The sequence below is a fragment of the Solea solea genome, chromosome 6 (genome assembly GCF_958295425.1).
Source record: "Solea solea chromosome 6, fSolSol10.1, whole genome shotgun sequence".
Classification (NCBI taxonomy): domain Eukaryota; kingdom Metazoa; phylum Chordata; class Actinopteri; order Pleuronectiformes; family Soleidae; genus Solea; species Solea solea.
In genome coordinates, this window is record NC_081139.1 from 5,624,084 (window position 1) to 5,639,019 (window position 14,936).

General features: G+C 39.3%; 1 protein-coding gene across 1 annotated transcript; it reads right to left on the reverse strand.

The window, feature by feature from the left end:
* Nucleotides 1-2,364: 2,364 nt before the first annotated feature.
* Nucleotides 2,365-13,502, reverse strand: slc6a1b (solute carrier family 6 member 1b). Its single transcript, XM_058630587.1, has 15 exons — nt 13,287-13,502; nt 11,573-12,005; nt 11,139-11,270; nt 10,799-10,899; nt 10,242-10,351; nt 9,684-9,816; nt 8,728-8,862; nt 7,966-8,069; nt 7,585-7,709; nt 7,211-7,323; nt 6,878-7,009; nt 5,531-5,633; nt 5,260-5,360; nt 4,251-4,418; nt 2,365-2,800 (listed from the first exon to the last, which is right to left on the reverse strand). The coding sequence occupies exons 2-15, from the start codon at nt 11,814-11,816 to the stop codon at nt 2,687-2,689; spliced, it is 1,815 nt and encodes a 604-aa protein (XP_058486570.1). The 5' UTR covers nt 11,817-12,005; nt 13,287-13,502; the 3' UTR covers nt 2,365-2,686.
* Between the last annotated feature and the right edge of the window lie 1,434 nt (nt 13,503-14,936).

Below are 14,936 nucleotides of genomic sequence, written 5' to 3' on the forward strand. Positions count from 1 at the left end.
AACAACAACAACGCTGAGGGTGTATTTGAAGAGCACTTTTATACCTTTACACATGTGTTGCTCGTGTCCATTTAACAAATAAATCCGGATCTGTTTTTGTTCTCTTTTTCAGTGGCATTTAAAACAATTCTTTCACGTGTGCAGAAGAAGTATTACATGACACAGACGTTATAATCTATAGTCTTTATTTATTTTTGCAGATAACATATATTGCAATCATGCTTTTTATAGATATAACACCATCTAAGGACATTTATTTTAATTTTTTTTTTTACATTGAATATTTTACATTAGGCCCATGAAACAGCTAAAAATATACAAAACAATATTCTCTGACTAGACATTTCTATTACATTAAAATTTGTATTATTATTACTCTATGTTGTTATTGTAATTATATATATATTTTTTTACATTTGAGAGAGATATGTGCTTTAGTTTCTGAGATAACAATATTATTGCAGTAAACAGCAAATAATATCACATTTTGTTCAACATTTAAACAAAGTAAAAGAAAAACTCAGGTTGTACGGACATTCACAGATACATGTATTACACAGTTCAGTTTACAACATCATTCAAGAGAGAAAACTGCAGTATGGTAACTTTGTACAAAATTCACAGAACCCTTTATCATTGCACATTTTTAATTCACGTCTTTGAAAGAAAAACATAAATTAAAGAAAATAAATGGGATTCCTGTCGCATGTAGCTGCCACAGAAGTATATTTTCTTCATCTTTCTTCATATGAATACACGGATATCTGTGGTCTGTCATAATATCAGTTTCTACAATTCTCAATATTGCCAAACAAAGTTTGATATGTAATAATAGGTTTTCTTTTACCGTATATCGGAGTAGATTCAGTGGTGTTGGCCTGTACAGTATCTGGCTATGTCCTGTTACGTTAACAGTGCTTTGACTGCACCAAAGTTTCTCTCTCTAAGTCTGGAAATCTGCACTTGCCACAGGATAGAAACACATTATGGCTTCTACTACAATGACTGAGTGAGGGCCATCACAGTTCATTTACATTGAGAGAGAGTATGCTATAAGCAAATAGCATATATAAAAAGAAAAGAGGCAACTATTTGGATCAGCTTTCGAGGGTGCCCAAGTACATATATATACCAATTTGTGTGTTTGTGTTTTGTCACTGCTCAATGTAGGATTTTGGATAAATTGGAGAAAATGGCAGTAAAATTGACATTGGTTACATTTCTCTTTTTTTTTTTTATAACACAGCATTAATCATTTCAGCATATAATGGTAGTATCTGAGAGAATTTGGTCACGTCCACCTTTGTTCCTGAGGAATGGGTTACTAAGCAGATAAACAAGTAAACAGTTCCTGTTAGAATAGTGGTAGCTGTCATAGAAATCCATCAAAAATCCAATGCAGATCCCTGAAACTAACTCATTCAGTCTAAAATATACATCTGAATTAGCATTGGCTTATTGCAACACAGCTCTTTTGTTCCCCTTAACTGGGTTTTTAGAAGGAAAATCTACATTTTGTGAATAACAGCCAGATATATCATATGCACAGTGCAAACACAGGATTTCTATAATGGCTACTCCCTAATTGTTACAGGTGGTAGTTTACAGATCCAAATTGTGCTTGTAGGCGGATGCTGCATTTACTACCTCATTGTTCTATAGTGAGAAAAAGGGGATGCTTGATTTAATCCAGTGATGTAGTCAGTGGGTCAAATGTCTGCCCCAAACTTTCAAACTTGAGTATGATTTGGTCCTTCTCACTCTCACACATAGCAAACGACCTACAATTATTCTACAAAAAGATTCAGACGACATACAAAGTTATTGTTCTTTAGAAAACAAAGAAACAATTATAACAGTCTCTTGCTATGTAATACTATGGAAGTTATTTTTGCTATGCCACAGGTTTCAGTCGAGGAAAAAAAAAGGAAAAAAGAAAGAAAGAAAGAAAGAAAGAAAGAAAGAAAAAAGACCTGGATGCTTCGTATTCCATAACTTGTGCTTTTCAAAGGATGCCCCAGACATGGGTGGTAAACACTTCAGATAAACTGCAGGATCCTGCAAGGGGGTGATCGTCTGGCTGACGTATATGTCCTACATACAAGCAGATTTGTCCTTACCTCTTGCACATTCCCAGATTTTCTTTTTCTGTAGATTGGTCCATATATAAATTTAATTTCACAAACTTCAAATTGTATTTCTCCACCTACGACACTGCATTCATTTAACGTATTTATTCATGTACAAGCAAAATGCAGTCACCGATATTTTTTTTCTTTGTACAGTAATTGTATTTTTAGTATATTAATTAATCTTCAAAGTAGCACAATACCTACAATGTAATCAATGTGGGCCAAATTTAAATTATATATATTCAAGAGAGAGTAATGTCCTACGTTATGTCTCTGTCTGACTAACTTTTTTTTGCATAATGAAATTCATAATATCACAACAACTTTGCTGGATAGTTTGTTTTTCCTTTTAAGTTCCATAATTCTGTATTATACAAATAAACAAACAGAAAATCCCCTAAAAATAACTGTGTAATCAGGTTGGTCTCACGTGTCCCCAGGAGGTAGGTGAATAAAAGCAGACATGGACGTCTGGTGGTCGTTCCCAACCTTGATTACACTTTTCTGTAGTAGAATGCCAGTCTGGCTGTTGACACAGGGAAAGGCAAAGGTTTCTAGATGTAGGCTTCCTCATTAGCTGGGTTCTGACTGTGGTTTTCTGTCTGCTGGTCCGGGCCATTTTCCTGAGTCTTCACAATGACCACAGGCTTGATCATCAACCGCAGACGCTGCAAGGACAGGAAGCAAAGCAGAAACAGGAGATTTAGCACCACAGCTGAATATGAAATTACAATGGGACTGTCATATACCATCAACGGGGACTAAACAGCTGCGAAGTTTGCGATCAAACCCACAGGCTGGAAGAAAACACACCAGCTACACAGCTGTGAGCTTGATGAATGCGTCACCTCGGGCTCTGAGAGCTCTGAGAGCTCCTTGGTATGATATGAATCTATAGCACAGCCTTTGCAATATGGCTGTTACAGAAATAAAGGCTATTATTTATGACACAAACAAAACGTTTAATGAGCCAAAAACTTAAGATGAATCTGCCGTCTGTGTTCCCGGCGCTGATAAGTGCTGGACCCGTGCACTGCGGCATCGCAGGCATATGTATGGAGTGTTTGTGAATCTGAATGTCTGCCTGGGTGCATAACGCTAATCAGTCGGCTGATTGCTACAATTAGACATTCAGCGATCAGATGGTACCGCGGGATCTGACACCTGCACATCGTCCCCGACAGCCTCTGTTGTACTGTCTGCAATTATGGCCCATTTATTCTGTCAGTGGTGGCTATAAAGCTATATCTGTCACCACGGGCCCTATAGATGTAAGGTTATTATCCGGGCTCATTGTGAATGACTGCAAAGCAAAAAGCTCTAAATGCAAATAGAATGCTGTAAAAAAGGTATTATCTGCCAATGATTAGGATCATATGATCAATAAAAATGCGGCGCACTGTTTTGTTGCATACAAATGACTGTAATTTACTGAGACTTCTTTGGGGTTTGAAGCCATTCGGAATTGTTCAAGAGAACAAATTAGAAACTCTATTTTACTAATCCTTTTATCACTGCTTTACCCGGCAAGGCAATTTATCACGTCTCTACCCAGCATGCATGTGTGTTTGCTCATTACAGAGCCATTGAAACACAGTGACTCGGTGCGGGTTTAATGTACAGCGGTACAAAACAAATTTAAATTGAGCAAAACTGAACATTCTCACATTCATCCTAAAGAAACCCTTTGGCTGTGACACAGCTGTACATTCTGGATTTCTGATCACATCAAATTGAAACAGATTATGAATATAAACACTGTAACCCAAAATGTTTTAATTTATGGTTCCCCCCATGGTTAAAAGTGATTTACTGGAATTTCCCCAAGGCGATGAATCCATCTCTTTAAAACCCCAGGGCTTGTTTATCATATTGAGTATCTTTAAATTATTCCTACTTAACATTGGCACCTTCTCCATATACAATTTCTAAGAAAAAATAAATCTGTGATACAAAGTAATTCACTTGAGCCTGAGTCGCTGCTAACTGCCAAATCAGTGTGATACACATATTTTAAAATAACTTAAATTATGTGCCGTGCAGTGCAAGTGTTTAATAACATAATTATTACCAATGCAACGCGTCGGCTATCATCGGGTAGATTCCCTGTGATCTTACCTCTTTGTATGTGCCTTTGAGTGTGAGGAACATGTAGCCCATGTAGCCTGGGATGAGCATCATGGAGGAAAGGGCCATGCACCAGCCCACACCCTGACCCCAGGCAGGGAACACATAATCACCCAAGGTGAGTGGAACCATCTGGACTGCACTAAACAAGAAGACTCCCTGTGTGGTAAAAAAAAAAAAAAAGAGAGGAGATGTCATTATTATGCTCTTGCTCAGTCCAAACTGCAGAAAAACTCTAAAAGCAGTGAGTTTGCATAGTCATGCATATGCTGTACACCTCATTTGACCTTTCACTGGTTTACACCTTATTCTAAGCTCTAACATCATTTATTCTTAAATGATCTTCAGCCATACTTTTAACCCTTTAACACCTAAGTCTCAAAATGTTGGTCTAGACATTTTTTATTTTATTGTTGTACACAAACACCTGATTTTGCATGTTACATCTGAAATTTGAACAGTATAAAATATATTTAAAGTAACTTGTTTTGAGATTGAGATTTTGTCCCAAAAACAGGCCAACAAATAGAAACTTATCTAGAGGGGTTTTTCCAACTCTCTTCTCTCTGGCGACAAAGATTACTGATTTGCCAGCTTCCTGCAACAGCTTGAGTGAAATAACCGTAATAACCACACATTGGCTTTGACATGCACCTTCTCAGCTTTCAGAAACCGTTGGAATTTTTCCTATAACACAACCCCTTGCGTACTAACAGTAATGCAAAGTGCGCTTGTGCAAACGCGTCGTCTGCGATACGCTTGGTGTTAAAGGGTTAAATACTTGATGAGGCTTTGGCAAGACAGTGCTAACGTGTAAATGCTATGCAAATATAAAGCAAACTGAGCGTTAAATTTCACTTAATAATTGTAGTTAAGCTGCAACAGGGTTTAAAGTTTACTTTCTGATGGGCTCTCATAAGCCTGAATACTGTAGGGATGTTAATCCCTCTTTGGTACATCCTTGGTTTTAAACTGTGTTTTATCCATAAATAACACTTACAGCCACAATGAGTGGAGTGAACACGACCCAGCAGGCCTTCCACCACCGACAGGGCCTAAAGCCAACCATTTCCTCAATGTTGTCATAGAATTTGTCCACACCTGGAAGCAAAAACAAGATGTAATGAATCATGTTTATTTTTTTTTATCTTGTATCAACAAACTGTAGAAACAGTCCACAGTTCAGTATGTTCTGAAACGTAACGGGTAAACATGGACTTCAGGTGAAAAATAATCCCGAAGGGATTACTGGAGCACAAGTTTAGGCTCACCATAGAACCATGAAATTGAGATGCACTCAAAGAAGACGAGGAAGAGCAAGCACATTCCACTGGCTGAGTAATAGTCAAATAGCTTGAATACGTACAGTCCACCCTGTAAAAAAAGAAAGAAGAGGGAAACAAGAGTTCAAATTTGACTGTGACTATTTTGTTTGCACTACCATATCTTTTTCTTATTATTATTCTCATCCAGCTACTTTATTTATAATTTACTATCCTATGTTTTTATTGATCATTTTTGCTTTGTATTTTTGGGAACCTATTTCTTATATATCTTATTCTTGTACATACTTTCTCTATATAACTTTATTCTCCACATTTCTACCTCTTATCCTACTAAGAATTCCGTTACTGGTAATAATGTTGCATTGTTACAGAGTTCCTGACAATGAAGAATCTTGAATCTTGAATGTATTGACACTGAGGCCGTGGCAGATGAGTGTTAGTGACATTTCATTGATAAGAACTAAATATAAGTGCAAAAGCTTCCTTGTGGAAATTGCATTGATAAGATAGCGACAGATCCAGTGTAGACACATTTCCTTGACAACACTTCTTGTCTGTCCACAGTCAGGTTGTTATAAGATTCAGTTTAAACCATCCACTCCAACCTGAAGCTTGATTTTTATTGATTTATTTTGTTTTATCGCCCCACAGCAGCAATTAGGGTAATTGCCTCATCCTAATTGAAGTGCAGATGTGGTATGATGGGAAATTCAAATTGTCTTACATGACTTCAATGTACAAAACACATTTAGCTACTTCTTGCTGACTTCTTCACATGTTTTTTATTCTATTTTTTAAAGCATTTTTGCTGTACAAAGTTTGTTGTTTACAAATTATGTGTTAGACATGCTGTATCATAGCCTTAAAATATAAAACATGCCAATCCTTCTGAAACACTTCAGCTGATAGAAATTATTGCATGCATGTGCCAAGACAAAGCGTTCATCATTCTAATGTAAAGAATATTAAATCATCTAGATGTTTGTGGGTTATAGATCATTGAAGCTGTGCTTGTGTCTCGCTGAGCTGAGCTTGCAGTTTAGTAGGTCACACCTCTGTGTTTTGGGTGACAAGTCCATGAAGAATGTTAAACGGTCCTGTGACAAAGCAAAAGTGCAAAGGTGACATATTGGCTTTGGGATTACTAAAAGTTTTTTTTTCTCAGCTGATGAGTAAACAAAAAGATAAGCTCAGATTGTGGTTTACAATCACAACAAAGCTTCTTAGTGAGATTCGGCCTCTACAATGATTTTGCTCTAGAACCAGCTAACCAGTAAAGCCTTGGATATCTCTGAAATCACATCCAGTCATGATGAAGAAGAAGGTACATGCCTGTGTGATGTTGGACAGTCCAATAATGTAAGAAATAAGGCAGACAACCGCGATGAAGATCTCTCTGCGTTTTCGGAGAACGTGAGGGAATTCGTCAACCAGTGCAGTGATGAAGCCTTCAACAGTGCAGAACTGGAGAGAGTGCAGAGTCACTTGTCATGTCATGTCATACACACACAAAATGTCACAATGTAAACATTAGTTCCATTGGCGAGTTTTAGATCTTATAAAAACAAAGACAAAATATAAATGTTTCCACTGATACATGATCATTTTAACGCATATAATAATTGTCCAAAGGCCACAACTGGGACTTATTTTTGTGTTTTTTACCTGGCTGTCAATTCCCAGCATGAGCAGCATGGAGAAAAAGAGAATGGCCCAGAGGGGAGAGATGGGCAGCTGGGTGACGGCCTCAGGATAAGCCAAAAATGCCAGGCCAGGCCCTGATTAAAACACACATGATTCAGATGATGTTACAAGTTATACTAATAGAAGATGAGTGAGAAAAAAACAGGTCTGAGAGAAGAAGAATTTGGGGGAACATCACACAGCACAGAGCCATTTGAACTCATAATAAACCTAGAAAATAACTGAGGAAAATAACATAGCAAGCAATTTCAAAGTTTAATTTTTGTACAGTTGGAAAATATCAATTCAGCCCGTGCTTAGTGTCACTGTTGAGTTTCAAAATTGATTGCAATTACCTGAGGCTGCCACATCAGCGATAGGCCTCTTTGTCACATTGGCCATGAATCCCACGATAGAGAAGATGACAAAGCCAGCGAACATGCTGGTGAAGGAGTTGATGCAGCACACAATGACAGAATCTCTGTAGGGGAGAGACAAAGCACAAGGCAGTCATTGCATTGTATCAATTCCTTATCAACCCGTCACACATTGTTGAGAGGCGTGGGAGGAAGGGACGGAGCCGAGCCATTTTGCATCCTGCAGCAGTGTCGTAGCGGAATACACTTATATTGACCAGTTGTTTTAAAATGGCAGTGAGCTCCAGCAGTTTGGACTGATTAGACATAGAGTGACACTTTTTTTTTTCATTGAATTGCAAAATATGATTAATCACCTACCTGTACACGTTGTTGTGGAAGGGATTGTAGCTTCCAAGTGCGATCAGAGAGCCTAATCCCAGCCCATAGGAGAAGAAGATCTGAGTGGCAGCGTCCAGCCACACCTGGCACCCAGAGATTAGAAAAGAACTCAAATACATTAAACAGGTGTGCACACAAACACCTGCAAAACACCGGATTTGACCTAATTTTGATCCAGTCGAACTGGTTACACATGCACAAAAATGGTGTGCCTTATCTTGTATCAGAACAAACAGGGAAAGTGTGTTGTCTTGTAAACTAAGTCCTAATAAATGCTAACCCCATTAGATGACATCTTATTGTGGTCAGGCCTCATCTCGTGTACTGCTGGAACATTAATGATGTGGTTCAGTTTTGTATTCAAAGCAACAAACACAGCATAATCTATAATCCTAATCTAAAAAAGGTTTTCACGATCGATACACCCCAGCATTTTTATCTCTTTGAGACCTAATTAGTCTGCCTCATAAGAGTGTGTTGCTCTGCTGCTTCATGAAAAAATGTTTGGTAAATCACTTTTATGGCTGTGACAAATTTGCTCTCCCTGAAATTAAATAACTGTGATTGTTGTATCATGACTGTTCTATTTGTACAACTGGATATTCTGCACACAGTGAAGCGATGCACAGTGATGCGACCTTGAGAACGTTACTTTTGTAATGGTGGACAACAAAAGCTATAACTTACTGTATGTGTTTCTGATATAAATCATTGTTAACATATGGGGTGGGGGAGCCTTACCTCAGACTCCTTCAGTTTGTTAAAATCTGGTGTGATATAGAAGAGGACCCCATCCATTGCACCCGGTAGAGTGATTCCACGGCAAAACAGGATAAACAGCATGAAGTAAGGGTATGTGGCTGAGAAGTACACCACCTGCAGGGCACAATGTGACAAACAAAAGTTTCAAAATCACAGCTTTACTTTTGTGCAACAACAAATCTTGTAGAAGTGAAACTTGAGTTCAACAAAGAGTGACTGTGGCCCCGCCCCCACACAGCAGCACAGTGACCTAGTATGATGCCTTTCCCCAGAGGCACAATGACCCCGCAATGGTTGGGTTCATCTCACTCCCAGCACGCCATTTGACTCCTTTAAGAATTAATTTTACACTTTTGTTATTCAAGTTAAACAAAAAAAATCAGATCATTCATGATAAAATCTCCAGAATGAAACTAAACAAAACTGGCTGATAGTTTGTCATCAGCACTGAATCATTCAAGCAGTTTGTTGTGATTTTCAAAAACTGTTTAACCTCAATGATGCATTGAATGATCTTGTTCTTAAATATTGTACTCACAGGAAACTGAGCAATGAACCCTGACCCTGGGCAGTACATCTGAAATCTTGTGAAATAATTATAATAATTGTAATTGGGGAATAAACCTTTACTGCTAATTACACAGTGACATATTTAGATGTCACATGGCCTTTGCAAAGCAGCCTGTTAACAAAAATAATTAACAAACGTAGACAATGGCTTAAGGATAATAAAAAAATGACAGTCCGTTTCCACACAGGAAACTAAAACTAGACATAAAGGGTTGAGTGATAACAGTGTTCCTTGTCAGAATATTAATCCACATGTCATTGTACCATTTGATGACCTTGAGCAGTAAATCAAACGTCTTGCAAATTCAAATCACAGCAGATTTCATTTTGTCTTGGATGTGTATACGTGCTCTTCTCCCACTCACTTTCCCAGTCCAGCTGACCCCCTTCCAGATACAGAAATAGACGAGCACCCATGCAATGGCGAGTGTGATAGCCAATGGGACCCTGACCTCCCCAGGCTTCTCCAAACCATCGGTCATCTGGTGCATGTTGCGTCTGCGGGCAAAGAATAAAGCAGTCTTACTTCAGTGCACAAATGCGTCCTTTAGCTCATACATTGAGCACGGTTGGCTGCGTGCACAAATATGCATACAAGTGTGTCTGGATATTTGCAAGAGTCACGGCTCTCTCCCCTTAAGCTTTTTAAGACACAAGAGGCAAAAGAGCCTACACATGCAGTCATGTCTTCGGAATTTTTCTTCTTTTCATCATTAGGCTTGATTTAGGCCATGTGTTGTATGTCATGAGATCAGTTAAAGGAATGTCAGAGTCTGGTATGGTGATGCTTTTAACAGACTCTGAGCCCTGAACTGACCCTTTACTCTCCACGGTCAGGGAGATGACCTTTCTGTGGAGCTAAAATCTGTTCACAACAGAAGCAGTGTCCTTGTGATCTAAGGAGACTCTTATGTTCAGCTTACTCCCAGAACTCCACCACAGCGCTGGTTAAGTTCCTGCTGTCTGCAATGCTGTAGTTGGTAAAGCAGCGCTCAGTGTTCCAGGGATTTCCACAAGTCTGCCATGGCAGGTCCTGGAAATTAAGAAAAAAAAGAAGAAGGAAAAAATCACACAGACAGCTCTCTTTGCTGGGACCACTCTCCCATCGCCGGGGCCCATTCTCTCCATCTGTCGAGCAGCCAAGACCATGATACTCATTTGGGACATTGGGATTTCATGGTTTTTTCAGAGGAATGAATGCCTGATCACCAAATGCATTTATCAATACCTTGTGTAAGGCGCTAATTATGTGGGAAAGGAAGTAATAAATGTCATACTCTGTTAAGGACTGTGCACTGTTGGTGCTGGCAAAGAGAATCTGCCACATAACTAAAAGGGTTACTACGTGAAATAAAAATAGAAAGAAATGCTCTGCTTTGTTCTGAATTAAAGGGCCACTTGTGTGAAACTCCTCAGTAAAAATGTAGAACACATAAAGAGACCCCTCCCCCCAAGTTGAGTATAAATATCAAATACTCACAGCAGTGAAGGAATTATACAGATAGTAAATAGCCCAGGAAATGATTACAATGTAATAGATATTGAGCCAGAAGGACAGAACAGCAGCAGCCAGACCCACACCTGGAACAACAGGAGATTAAAGGCATGATGTTAATTTGTTCTGAAATATGTCCAAGAAAAATGAACATTAATAATAACTTATATTTATAGGCTGTCTTTGTTACTGGAAATAAAGTTATGCTCGTTATTACATAACCTTGTTCATGTAATATGGCCTTAATGAGGCAGCCTATTCACAAACAGTTAACAAGCATAGTTGAGGGCCTAAAGTATAATACAATACAATCGTGCCTTTTTACCTTTGAACATGGGAGCCAGTTTCCACACTCCAAGCCCTCCAATAGAAGTGTACTGACCAAGAGCCGTCTCCAGTAAGAACAGAGGCATGCCAGCAAATATGAGGGTCAAAAAGTAAGGAATCAAGAAGGCCCCTGGATGAGAGGTGAGAGGTAAAGCCGCATGAGTGAAATTCATGTAAACCACAAAAACTATTAACATTCAACATAATCCAGTTTCTTGGTAAAGGGAGTATTTGGTTTCACTCTGCGCTGGGATCATGGCGCAGGCTCTCGCTTGCGCGCAATTACGCACGGCTACCATTGAGGTTGGATGGGTAGATTGTGTACGCTTAAGATTTATTTAAATGTAAGACCTCCGGGAGTTGTTGATGTCGTGATAACTGCACTCCTGTTGTTGTATAGTTATGTGAAAAAAGCCAAGAATTCCTGTTTACCTCCTCCGTTTTTTCCACATAAATAAGGAAATCTCCAGACATTCCCGAGTCCGATTGCGTATCCGACACACGAGAGAAGAAAGTCAAATCTCCCAGCCCACGTTTCCCTCTCCGGTATCTCCTTTTTCTTCTGCACTTTCACCACCAAGGTTTTGGGTTTGTCGTTTGGCGTGTTGGTGGGCGCGTCATTCACCGTCTCCGTTAAGACGAGTCCGTCCGAGGCTTTGGTCCCGTTGGTGGCCATGATCAATGTGCGTGTCCGATAGTCCTGACCAGTGGAGGCGAGGGGGTTTCAGCACCGGTCCAGACAAGCAGTAGCTTCTTCGTCCTGTTCACCCAGCGCCCAGACAGCTGCCGAGCGGAGACGAATAATCGGGGCAGTGGCAGTAGTTAGGGACAGAAGCGGAGGCACCTTAGTGGCGATCCAGCGACCCTGGAAATAGAAACAAAAATGTTTGATTAAAAAAAATATATCACTGGAAATAACAAGATTACCACTAATAGATGAGGTGATATTTATTGTCCCCATGCAAATTGTTTTAGATGATCTCTGAAAACAAATGCCACATCTTAATTAGGAGAATTCCATTTGCGCAATTCGACTTCTTCAAATTCGAAGATCTTTTTGGTGATTTATGTATGTATTCATTCTTCTTTTTTTCTTAACATAGCAAGAAACATATTGTGCTGATATTTCACAGTAACTTTTGAAATTTTACGCTTTACATTTTTTTTAATCATATTTATAATACATTCATTTAAAATGTAAATGTACATGATTGTTATTATCCTTACATTTTAGTTCCAAGACATTTAAATGTGTCTGGCAGAGAAAGAGGGAGAGAGAGAGAGAGAGAGAGAAAAAAATGTAACCCACATCCGCGAAGCATGAAATAAAGACTTCTCATGCAACGAGATTTGCTTTTAATTGACTGGAGGTGAAGCATGTTAGCAAGAATTTAGAGCCTCCTCTTGTCCTTGATTCATGGTGCTCTAAATTCAATTGCCCACTTCCTACTGCCAAGGTACAAGACAAGAACAATGAAACACTTTTAGGAGTCAGACGCAACGGTCATGTCTAATGAATCACCTGGAGAGGCCAACAAGTTCCACAGCCTAAATTGACAATTTTTTTTTATCAAATATCTACAGAACATAGTAAAGTTATGTGCAATTTATTTGACTTTTTTCTGATATTATTTATTGATATTAATTGGGAAAAACAAGCCTATATATCCCTATTTAAATCACCCTTACCCTCTTCCACACAATTTCATAAAGTACTATAATTAAATGCACCATATTCAGTTGTATTCATTTTAACTTTTATCATCCGAAATATGCTAAAACAAATCCACTAAAATATGATGTGGCGCGCGTCCCCGTCATCTCGGGTGCGTAGTTGCGAGAGAATGACAGGCAACATGATGAAATTCAAAAATAATTATACTTTTATATAGTTTTAATCACATTTACTGAAGGAAGAACTTTGTGCACATTTATATTTGGCACATTTTGGCACATTTTGGATCAAATACGCCAAAGAATACTCTCCGTCGCCATCAAGTAAAGTGCAGCCCTTCATCCGTGCACAATGCCAAATGAAGCGCATCTGCATGCGCTATGCCAAATTCCTCAAATGTGGATAAAGTACACCAGGAAACACGAATGAGCTCTTGTCTCTAAAACAAGATCATTTCCACAATATACTTACAATACAATCCTTTTCCTTTCCGGATGTGTTTCCAAACGGGGAATCCGAATTTAATAAGTTTCCTCCCCGCACTTTCACAGATGAAAAGCGGTGTGAAAACTTTCAATCCGACGAAAGCAGAGCCAGAGACATATGATCCTGAGGCGAGAGGATGGTGTGGACAAAATGCGTCTTTGACTGCGAGGTGCTGTCCTTAAAGGAGTGGTGCTGAAAGAGAGGAGGGGAGAGAAGACGGGGAAAAGAGCTGCCGCCGTCTCAGCTGAAGCGAGCAGGGACGTAATATGGAGCGCAAGATCCTCACTCCCATCTACACAGCGTCAATGTCACCTCAAAGTCGACCCTCCCCAACTCCAACATTTCCACCACTGAGATGGCTGCAGGTTTGAAAGAGGAGCATCCTCTTGTCTCAAGGTTTTATATCCTTACTCCTGCAGTTTTTTTTATATATATTAGCAATTTCTTCACTCTCTCTCTCTCTCTCTCTCTCTCTCTGTCTCTCTCTCACTCTCTGTCTCTCTCTGGCTTACTCAAGGCCCAGTAGATGCACAATAGCATAGGTTACATAACATTGTGAAGATTCCATCAAGTTGACACAAACATGTATGTATGACACTCTCCTAAACGTCCCTCAATCCAAATGTTTTTAAATAATGGGAATAAAATTAGCCTGTTTTCTTAAATCTTCAGGGGTTTTTTTTGGATCAAAATAAAGAACTGCTACATCAAATGCAGCCACACTAAAGTTGCAGATGCAGTGGATGATGCTGGAAATGGCTGCTTTAGCTCCTGGCAAAGCACGATAAGACGGTCTTAGCCAATGAAGGGAGTCAGGGTGTATAAGATAAATTGAAAACTGTGCTTATAATCGTCTTAGCCCGCTGTCTTCCAAAATGAAATACCCTTGTGGAACATCCCAAATGAGCAGTCTTAAAGTCGATTTTAACCCCCACATGTGTATAAATTATGCAGGTCTCACTGGGAAATTCCACTCTTGCAAGTTTGAATCGTGACAGACAACTGATTAAACCAATGTCAGTATATAAGATATTATTAGTATAGTATAAAATCAGTATCATTTTATTATGTCTTTGGAAATGACAGATGTGTGGTTGATGCACACTGCAATATGCTCATTATCGTGACTTTTGATCATTTTAGCTTCAGTTGAACGTCAGGTCACCTCAGTGTTTGACAAAATGTTCCTACAATTTTTTTTTTCTCCCGTTGAACTGCTTAAATGCTTCTCTTCTTATATATTCTCTCTTCTCAGACCTCCTCTAGTTCTCCTCTCGTGCCTAGCTTTCTCTGCTATGCCATGTTTACCTTTGCCAAATCTTTTCCTTCCCTCCTTTATTGTCTTTGTCTGCCGTGCTGTATAGGCTCTGCATCGCTGATACAGTACTACTGAAAAGCCACACCACTGAGAGGGGAGGAATAAATGCCCAGATGGTGAACCAATGAGGGGTGAGCTAACCCTCTAATGATACAAAACGAAATTTAGCATTTCTAATCCCAACTGGCTGATTGGCCTGCAGGCTGTGGCACCTCTGATGTGCAAAAAGCCTGCTGTTGGCCTGCAGCTTTAACATGGGGGTATTTTCAAAATGCCACAGACAAGAGCTGGTGGTGCTGCTGTGTTCGTGGCCCTGG

Bases quoted from the DNA above. Each gene is read 5' to 3' on its own strand.
- slc6a1b (XM_058630587.1), bottom strand. From the start codon at position 11,816: ATGGCCACCAACGGGACCAAAGCCTCGGACGGACTCGTCTTAACGGAG. The intron at 10,900-11,138 runs GTAAAAAGGCAC...CTGTTGTTCCAG, and splicing joins ACTGGCTCCCATGTTCAAAG to GTGTGGGTCTGGCTGCTGCT. The intron at 8,070-8,727 runs GTAAGGCTCCCC...TCTGGGTGCCAG, and splicing joins ACAAACTGAAGGAGTCTGAG to GTGTGGCTGGACGCTGCCAC.